The sequence below is a fragment of the Coturnix japonica genome, chromosome 1 (genome assembly GCF_054131305.1).
Source record: "Coturnix japonica strain WE chromosome 1, WE-NBRP24, whole genome shotgun sequence".
NCBI lineage: Eukaryota > Metazoa > Chordata > Aves > Galliformes > Phasianidae > Coturnix > Coturnix japonica.
Window position 1 is genome coordinate 46,304,141 of NC_140663.1, and position 10,539 is coordinate 46,314,679.

A 10,539-nucleotide genomic window follows, 5' to 3' on the forward strand; every position below is an offset into this window, starting at 1 on the left:
AGATTTGCTTGGTACAACATATCATTTTTAATTCTGTTCCTCTCTGTTCAGTTTACCACCTCACCCTTCCTTCCCCTTAGCCTACTTACTTCCCCTTAAGTTCCTTCTCCAGTCTAGCCCAATCACCTCCCCAGATATACCACATAAGGAAGAGCTCTCATGTTCCTGTGTCTGCAGACCTGATGGTTCTACAAATGTATGAGGTTCATCATACCCTGCTTATGAGAATACACAGACCAGTCCAAGCAGCCATAAATCAGCAAAGTCTGTACTCAGAAGACAGTCCTATTTCAACAACATCACTACAACCATTAATGCTCATTAATGCTTAGTTCCCACAGTTCAGCTGATTACTAGAGACATGCAGTGACTCAAATTCAGAAATACAATCAGCTTTTTACTAGTTAATGCAAAATGCTTTTTTTTTTTTTTTTTTTATTTATAACAGTTTATGGAAATAAACACAATAGCTATTAGTCACTTCCACCTTCAGAAATACCGGGCATTAGGACAGCATGACAGACTATCCATTACAACAGGGAATTTGGACAGTAACAGGAAAAAATTTCAAAAGAACTTAAGGAAAAAAATTATGTTGTACATTTTGATACTAAGATCAGCCTTTAAATTAATTTTATCACTTCAGTGTTATCACAGATAAGAGAATACATGCTGGAACAAACCTTAGGTCACCTAGTCAACACAGGGTCAGCTGAGGCATAACAAAACAATCATGATATCTTAGATAACATTGACACTCATGATTAACCCTCCACTCTTCTCAAGAGAGATTAACAGGAATACCCATCCCTCCACACAGCAGAAACACAGAGTGAAAGATACTGAACCATTAAGGTTGAAAAGACTGCTAAGATCATTTAGTCCAACAATCAGCCCACGCCTCTGACCACTCAGTGCAACATCTACCTTTTCTCAAAAACCCCCAGTGATGGTGACTCAACTGCCTCCCTGGGCATCCTGTTCCAACACCTCACCACTCTTTCTGAGAAGAAATTTTTCCTAATATCCAACTTGAACATTCTTCCCAGAGGCAACTTAAGGTCATTACCTCTAGTCTTACTTGTAGTTACCTGAGAAGTCAACCCCCCAATACACTACAACCTCCTTTCAGGTAGCTGCAGAGAGCAATAGGGTCTCCCCTGAGCCTCCTTTTCTCCAGACTAAGCAATCTCAGTTCCCTCAGCCACTCTTAATAAGCCTTATGCTCCAGACTGTTCACCAAAGTTGTTACCCTTCTTTGGACATGCTCCAGAGCCTCAATGTTCTTCTTTTAGGGAGTGGCCCAAAACTCAACACAGCAACACAGCACTCAAGGGGCAGCTTCACCAGTGTAGAGTACAGAGCAAAAAAATTACCTCTCTAGTCCTGCTGACTACCCTATTTTTTTTTATTTTTATTTTTTTTTACAAACTAGGATGCCGTTCACTTTCTTGGTCATCTGGGCATACTGCTGTCTCACATTCAGCCAGCTGTCAACTAACAACCCCAGACCCTTTTCCTCTCTGCAGCTTGCCAGTGACTGCCCAAAGCCTGTAGCAATGCATGTTACATTTTTGTAACCAAAATGCGGGAGGCAGTGCTTGGTCTTGCTAGAGCTCATAGTATCTTCCAATTCAGGGATCTCAGAACCCTGAGGATAACTGGCCCGACTATCAAAGACAAAAGAACACGTTGAGAAGCACTGTGAAGCTCAGCTTTCCCTTTCTCAGTGACAATGTTTCCCACCACCTCTAATAAAAGCAAGAGATTCTCCTTGGCCCTCCTATTGCTGGTAATTAAAAATGTTTAACAATAGTATCCAGACTAAGTTCTTGTTGGGCTTTTGCTTTTCTAATTTTTCCTCTGCATACCCCTCACAACATCCTTCTACTTTTATTGAGTTGTCTGATCCTTCTTCTAAAGAACATGAACTCTCTTCTTTCCCCAAATATCTCAGCAAAATCTCCCTGCTAGCCAGGCTAGTCTTCTTCCTTGACGGCTCATCTTCTGGCACAGGGGGACAGCCTGTTCCTGAACCTTTAATATGCAGTGTCTGGCACTCCTGGACTGACCCATTTGCCTTTCAGGTCTGACTATCAAGGGATTCACCCAGCTGTCATCCTAAATAATCCAAAGTCTGCATTCTAGAACTCCAGGGTAGCAGTTTTGCTGACCTTGCTCTTGACTTCATAGCTCTTAAAGAGCACTAGAGAGGGAACAATTCACAGAAATCTTTCTGCTAGGTTTCTAACTTGTCCTAATCAAAACAAACAGCAGAGGCTGACACTTCAACCAACACCTTGAGTTCTATGTAAAATGTCCAGAAAGTCCATTCCTCCTCTCTGTGTCACTTTAGCCTCTTCAATCCAAATGGAAGCAGCTTTGTTTTTATTTCATCCTTAGTCTAACAAAACAAACAAACAAAAACCAAACCAAACCAAAACAAAAATTCTTCCAGTTCTACAACTTTAAGCATATCATTTTGATTATCCGACTTCCTGTTACATCTCTCCAGAGTCTTAATTTATTAAGCACAGTTGATGTCCAGAAACTACCCAGGTATGTGGTTAAACCTTCGTGCTAGAATTCACTTTCTAGGAAAATCATAAGTTTCTGAAACACATCAGCCTCACTACATGAAAGTGTACTAATAGCTATTCTGTACAGCATAAAATGGAAATGATAGGGGAAACCAAGCAAAGACACACAGCAAAAAGCGATACAATTTTTCCATACTCACTGATTATAGTCCAATCCATTCTAATCTAAAATCTGGGAAAACTGCAATCTAAGTGCACTTCCTTAGGGAGTTTCCAGTTCTTGCTTATGAGGATTATCTAAAAATGAATGCCTGTGTGTGTATGTTGACTAAAACTCTTAACCCTCTGTGCTGCTCTATGTGTGTAACTTGCTTGCCTTTGTTCCTGAGACATTCTGTCACTCAGATCCAAATGTACCCTGCAACACATAAGTATATATATATATATATATATATATATATATATATATATATATATATATATAAAACAAGTGATGCACAAATAATTCTTCACCACTTGCTGACTGATGCTCAGCTAGTCTCTTGAGTAGCCATAGGCTACTCCCCTCTCTCAAACATTCCTTTATCTCATATGATACCAAATATCCCTTTGGACAGTTTAGGTCAGCTGTCCTCATTCTGTCCCATCCCAGCCCCTAATCCTCTTGCTGGCAGGACAGTATGAGAAGCTGAGAAAACTGAAACATCCTTGGCACTATACAGACACTCCCCAGCAACATCTAGAAATATAAATGTATTATCAACATTGTTTACTTCTAAAACAAAAGCACAGTATCATACCAGAAAAAATCAAAAACTGGGGAAAAAAATAACTTTGAAGCACAGAATAAGAGAAGACCAACTCAAGTGCTCTGGAAATGAATTCAAAATTACCTATCAACAAAAAAAACAATGAAACAAAGGAGAAGTACTTCTGCACTCTTAAGGAAAAAGTTAACAGCATTGCCTTTCAATATACTGAAGCCTCTCTCTGAAATAAAATAGTTCAAGGTAGCCATTTAATCACACAGGAAGCACAAGTAGTATGCTCTCGAAGCTACTAAAATGAAAAATTATTCTTACTCCTTGACTGCACATCAGACAACTGTACAATAGTGCTACAAAAGCACACAGGTGCTGGTAGAAACTAGATCTTGGCAGTTTTTAAAAGAACTGAAAGTAATAAAGCAAATTATTTGCTAACAATAAAAATATAATACAAAGTTAACAAATCTCCATTCTTCTGGCAATGAAGAAAGCTTCTCTCCTAAAGAGCATTTCCTAAAATGTTTCAGCTGCCACCTAGTGTTAAAATTAATGTAAAAGCTGGCCAAGATGAAGGCTGAAATACACAAGAAATTATTATGGTGTCTTCCTACTCACCGTAAATGAAGGGCATAAAATCCTTTTACAGCAAATGAAGTGAACTCCTGAATACCAATAACAAACAAAAACAAAATAACACCATACTAAAAATACAAGAAACAGAGATAAGAAGAAGTGCTATAAAAAATAAAAAATCTATCAAGATAAGCTATCCAGTGAGACTAAGACAGGAAAGTCCAAATTAAGTTTTAGTTACTGGGAAAAAAAAGTCACTATCACATCTGGATTGCTACATCAAGATAACATTCACAGGAGACAGAAGTGAGGACAGGGTATAGTCTTCTATACACAGGGTATAGTCTTCTTCACAGCAGGGATTCTGACATCTTAGAGTACTGCCAGGAAAGCCAAAGCTCAACTGCATTTGAAACTGGCAAGGGACATCACAGGCAACAAGAAAAGCTACCTCAGTAGTAAAAGAATAAATAAGTAAAACATGGGCCTGCTGAGTGGCAAATGGTGCAATGTCAGTAGATACCCATAAGGCTGAGTTTCTTAATGTCTTTGCCTCAGCCTTCACAGGAAAAGTCTCAGGTCCCTGTTTCTGGAGATAGGTCTCAAAGTACATAACAACCAGGACTGAGACACAGATGTGTGAAAACAAACAACCTCAACCCAGAGAAGTACCTGAAAAGCAGACAGGATGTGCTCTAGGATGCTTAAAGAATAGGTTGATGCAATAGCAAGACTGTTCACTACCGTGTTTGAAACCTTTCAGAGATCATGGAGGACTGGAGAAAGGCAAATATTTCATATGCTTTCAAACAGGGAAAAAGACAATCTAGCTAAGTAGTTGGGTCAATTCTACTTTGGTACCTGCAAAAATATCATGAATTCACAGAACTGTGATGTTTGGAAGCAGCCTCTCAAGATCATTTAGTTCAGTCTCTTTACTTATGCTGTGTCAGCTGCAGCAGGTTGCAAAAGACTGTGTCCAACTGGGTTTTATGCATTGATAAGATCTGCCTATTGAGTCTTCTCTGCTCCAGGCTGAACAGTCACAGCACTCCCAGCCCTTCCGCATAAAAAAGATGCCCTAATCCCTTCATCATTTTTGTGAAGCTTTTCTGGATGAGTTCCAATATGTCCATATCTTTCTTTTACTGAGGAACAGTACTTCAGAGGTAGCCTCACCCCTGCTGAGAAGAGGACCGTTTTCCTTGAGCTGCTGACAATGCTGCTCTCCCTAATGTAGCTACTGGACTTCTTTGCCACAAGTGTGTGTGGCTGGTTCATGGTCAGCTTGTTGCCAGCCAGGACCTCACAGTCCATTTCTGCAGAACTGTCTTCCAGAATTTCGGCCTACACTGGGTACTGGTACACGAAGAAGGTACTCTTGGAGCACACTTCTGGGCTTTGAAGATGATGGTGAATGAAAACAATCACAGTGAACAATGATATTTCATATAACATGAACCTAATAGCCTCTTACAATAAAACAAATCGATTTGTGAACAAAGAGAAAGCCCTAGGTATCACCTCTCTCCATTGTAGCAAGTCCTTCAATACTCTCCCACAGTAATTGTGCATCATTAGAGTCTGGATAGGTTGACAATTAGGTAAGAGAAAAGCTGACTGGGATGCTGGGCTCAAAAAGCAGTGACTGAAACACTATACTCAACCCAGAGGCCAGTGAAAATAAGTTAACATGGAAGCCTATCTTAAGATTTGTCCTTCTTAGGCTCTGGAGAGGGTGACAATACTAGGAGATGCAGTGAATTTGCTCCAGAGCATGACTACCATTTTAAGAGTGCTAGATATACCAGAGAAATGGGCGATCAGGAAAAGACTTCTGCTGAAAACGATTGGGACAACTAAGGTGCAGATGAAATTAAACTTAGCAAGAAGCATGAAAAATTACAAGAAAGGATTCTTTAGACAAACTGGTCAGAAGAGACAGGCAAAGGTTAGCGTACCCTCAATAAAGAAGAATGGAGAACTAGCTTTATCAGATATGGAAAAGGCTGAGGTGCTTAAGAAGATCACCGTCTTGGTCTTCACTGCCAGTTGGGTTTGCCATGCCATGCTTCAACAAGAGTAGAAAACTCAGTCACTTTTTGGTCACTACACCCAACACAGTTTCCAACCACCTCTTCTCCCACCATTCCTTCTCTGCTCATAAACAGTAGATCCAATGGCATGCCTCCTCTGGTAGGCTCTTTTACCAGCTGCATCAGGAGGTTATCTTCCACATACACCAGTAACCTCCTTGACTGCTCTACAGAGTCAAAACACTCATGCACAGAGAGGCACCCCACTGCCCCTCCTTCCTTACCTATCCCTTAGAGCTCTCCATTGCAGCACTCCAGCCATGAAAACAATCCCACTATGTTTCAGTGATGGCGACTAGGTCATAGTCCTCCTGTCAGACCACAGCTTCTAGCTCCTCCTGTTGCCCATGCTGGGTGCACTGGTATAGATGCACTTCAGTTAGACTACTGGTCTCACTCCTGAACCTGGAACGCTACCCCTATGCAAGCCATTTTATCCCCTCACCCCTTCAAACCTTGTTTAAAGCCTCGTCAAAGAGCCCTGACAACTCTGAGCCAGAATCCATTTCCCCCTTTGACTAAGATGGTCCCCACCCAGCAGGTCTGGTGCCAAATAATTCATCCCATGATCAAAAAAAACCCACCAAAACACTTCTGACAGAACCAGCCTCTTAGCCATATGTTTATCAGATGGGTCTTCCTACTCCTCTTAGTTTCTTTTCCTACTACCAAAGGAATGGAGGTTACCACCACCCAAGCTCCTGTTCCATAAATTAACTGTCCCAGAACTCTTTAGTCCCCCTTGAAAGCCCTCAGGCTCCTCCCTGCAACTTCATCACTGCCTACCTGAAATACTAGGAGCTGCACCAGATTAGGAAACTTCTGAGTGACATTCCTGATCCGGGCCCTAAGAGGCAGGAGACTTCCCTGGAAGGCCCAGTTATCATACTGGGCCCTAAGTTCCCCTCAGAAGGGAGTCTCATATGACAATTAGCTTTCTTTTGATACTGAAAGAGATTGTTATGAGATATGGGGTTAACTGTCTCATTCTAGACAGCCCTCTGGATAGACTTTCTTCAATTTCTTCACTTACCCATCTTTCTTGTCCCAGGGCCTCATACCTGATATACAAAGAAAGCTAGGGAGGTGAGGTAGGCCAGGAGGGGGGTCACCTGCCATCCCAAGCAGGAACCTGTCTCCATTAATCATCATTGCTGCAGTAGGGATGCAGATCCACTGCTACTTGTGGAGTGTTCCCCTAGTGCCTCTCTTGCAGGGATGCAAATGATGCTGCAGTAATATTCTGACCCCATAGTCTTCTCATGCAGCTTTATTAGTAATGAGCTTTATTAATAAAAAAAATAAAACACACGTGCCTTAAACCAAAATTGCCAGAATTTTCAAAACTGCATTACAGAAAAGGCCTAGGGTATAAGAACTGCAGCTTGAACAGCACAGGTCTGAAAGTTTGAAAAGGAAAGATCTGGAGGCAGAAGCTATATTAGCTCCATCAGTTTTTATTCCTGGAATTCAATAAAATCCAAGATGGAAACAAGAGGCAGAAAAAGAAGTCTGCCAGCCCGCCGGGACTATGCCAGTCTCCCTCCTGCACTCCGTACAACTGGCTACCCACAGCACCCATGACGACCAGCTTTCCCACGCCACCCCACTCTTCCTACACCCAAGACCGGGAAGTATCTGCAACTTTCCCACCAGCTGCCCGCGGCTTCGGAGCTCACCCTCGTTCATTAGACTAGAGCGGACCGGACCTGGCTGTGTCGGGCCGAGTCCTGAGAAATCTGCAGACGCGCGTCAGGAAACAACTCCAGATCCTGCCAGCGGAAATGGAAGGAGGGGCTTGGACTGACGCTAAGTAGGGAGGAGCTGGGGAGCGCTGCTCTAGGGGTAAGCTCCGGCCTCGCGGGAGGAGAGAGCTCTGGCGGATCTGAGCTTCTACGTGCTCGTCCTAGCCTGTGTACCAGCTAAGTGGCGTTCGGAGCGAGAAAGGTGCGGCCATAGCGCACCGGTTCCCCTGACTGAGAGCTCTGCCTAGTGTCTGTTCACCAGAGATGACCGGCCTGCCCCGTTTGCCGCCCACGCGCACCACGAGAGATCCCTGAGGCACCCCAGGGTAGATGCCAGGGGCGGCGCCCTTCTGCACTCTCCCAGAATTAGGGGACTGCGCCAAGGTTAACTCACTCAAAGGCTGGAGGAGCATCTAATATCTCCTTCCCTCATTTGCCTCTGCTGCCCTGAAAGGCCTGCGGTTTAACACCTCCTCTGCTCTAAAGGGCAGTGGAGCTCTTCGGCACGCTAAGCTGTCAGCCAGCAAACTGAAATGAATGAATAAGTGAAGCTGGCTACTGCAGTTGGCAAACTTACAGCTAAACTGCTAGCTGCTCTCAAGCTTCTGACTGTCAATATATTGCTGTGGATTCTAATAGGCCTGTCTGATTTTTCTTATAACAGGAGGCTACATCTGCACATTACATTTTATCTGTGATGCTGCATGAGAGAAGGCAATGAAAGAGATCTGAAAGCTTACATAAAGACCACCACCTGCCTTCTTCTAAGCATCAGTTAAGTTCAACAAAAAGTTATTGGACGTGGTATTATACAGAGATGCCTTCAGAGTACTAACATAGCTTGGGAAAGTTCTAGTTTGGATCACTAGTTGGGAAGCGGCCTCAAATTGAGGTAGAGATATTTACAAAAGTAGAGCAGTGCAGTTATGGACACAGGCCTGTTTGGAGGAACTGTATTTGACAGTGTGCATAGAGCACAGAATCACAGAATGGCCCAGATTAGAAGGGACTTCAAGGATCATGAAACTCCAGCCGCCCCACTGCAGCCAGGGCCACCAACCTCCACATTTTATAGTGGCTGCTTAGGGCAACATCCAACTTGGCCTTGAACACCTCCAGGGACAGGGAAGTTTCCTTCTCCAGAAGGAAGCTGAATTTTACATTTGCAGATCTATTTGTACATGTTTCGTTCCCTGTTGCAGCACTTCTTTACTTAAGGGCGTACTTACATCAATATATTGTCGTATATTTTCCACCTGTTCTGTGTGTGTATTCTTATGTACTGCTTGATATATAGCAGTCTCTGAGCGTTCTGACCATCATGATGCCAACAACGCAACTGCTAAGTTTTTCTCCCACTTCTGTTGAGAGCTTGAGCAGCAGTATTCTGTTCTTCATTTGTTTAGGTACAAATGTACACAAATGTTGCTATGTGTTTATCTTAGAGCAAATAACAAAGGAAATCTCTCCTGCAATGCAGCAGGAGATAGAGTCCTCTGAAGACAATTTCATTTGACTCTTTGTTTCTAGGTTCCAAAGAAGTTCCATCTCCTGTATACTGTAGTTGTGATGTAGTAACTCCTATCGTACCTCAGAACTGAAGGTTCTTCATTCAAGAATAGTATTGAATCTTTAAATAAGAGTATCATGGAAGTAAAGAACCATTTCCTCAAAAATGAGTACAAGAAATGAGTATAGGCAACTGTCAGCAACAAGCTGACAGTTCAGTTGCTTTTTTTTGTCTTAGCAGAGACAGCACAATACTAAGTTCTTTACCTGTTGCACAAGCAGCATTACATCCAAGTGTACTGTATTTTTGTAGTTCTAGTCAAAGCCAAGGATACAGTTGACTGTCTGGGCTGCAAGGGCATATTGCTGGCTCATGTCCAGCTTGCCATGCACCAGTTCTCACAGGTCCTTTTTGGCAGGGGGATGAAACGCTTAATCTTTTCATCTCCCAGCTTATACTGGTAGAAGAAATTGCCTTGTTGAATCACATGAGATTCTCCTGAGCCCACTGCTCAAGCCCATCTAGGTCTCTCTGAATTGCATCTCATCTCTTGGGTATGTTGACATCACCACACAGCTTGAAGTTTCAAGACTGCCAAAAAAAAAAAAAAAGTCAATTTACATTTGCAAGACTTTTTTCAGTTGATATAAATATTTAACCTGCAAATTTTCAAAAGGAATATTTAGAGTAGCAATCAGATATTCATGTCATTGTTTTTTGTCAGTATACACATTTGAAACAGTTATTATCAAGGATGAAGCACAGGAAGAGTCAAATTTCATAAAAAATTCTGATGAATACCTTGAGACCTCACTAAGACTTGGAATCACTGCCATCAAATCAGAATGATGCTTTGGTTTCACAAGGTCAAATATCCCACTAGCTTTCCAGTTTTGTTCCTCTCTTTTTTTAACATTTTAGGAAAAAAAAATTGTTGCTTATATATTAGCAGTATTGTATATTTTATGAGGGCTACTCTGAAAGTAATGCCTTCTGTTTTATTACGTTGGCCCACCAGAGACAGATATTAATGTTATGGCAGTAAAGGCTGAATCTTCCCACCAGTATTTCATTTCTTTTTGTTCCTGTGTGGCAGAGGGCACCAGAGGGACAGTCTGACAAAATGGTGTCTGACATGGAAGTGCATATGATGCAAAGGTGTAATTGAATTCCTCTGTGTGAAAAAAAACACCTACTGACATTCACTGACACTTGCTGAATGTTTTTAGAGACCAAACGGTGGATGTAAGCACAGTGAGGCAGTGGCTAGTGTATTTCAGCAGTGGTGACAGTGGGTTGTTGCTATGA

General features: G+C 42.3%; 1 protein-coding gene across 7 annotated transcripts in view; it reads right to left on the bottom strand.

The window, feature by feature from the left end:
• TSPAN9 (tetraspanin 9) overlaps positions 1–7,756 on the bottom strand; it is a 136,255-nt gene extending 128,499 nt beyond the window's left edge. For 4 of the 7 annotated variants that reach the window (XM_085517782.1, XM_085517790.1, XM_085517777.1 and 1 more), the window contains exon 1: positions 7,656–7,756. Coding sequence is in view for 3 of the 7 variants with exons in the window: in XM_085517790.1 (XP_085373916.1) it covers positions 7,656–7,665 (10 nt within the window). In the remaining 4 variants the exon portion in view is untranslated. Of the gene's footprint in view, positions 1–7,629 lie in introns of all 7 variants that reach the window. The other 3 variants (XM_085517785.1, XM_015871566.2, XM_085517761.1) reach the window with 2 other exon arrangements.
• Between the last annotated feature and the right edge of the window lie 2,783 nt (positions 7,757–10,539).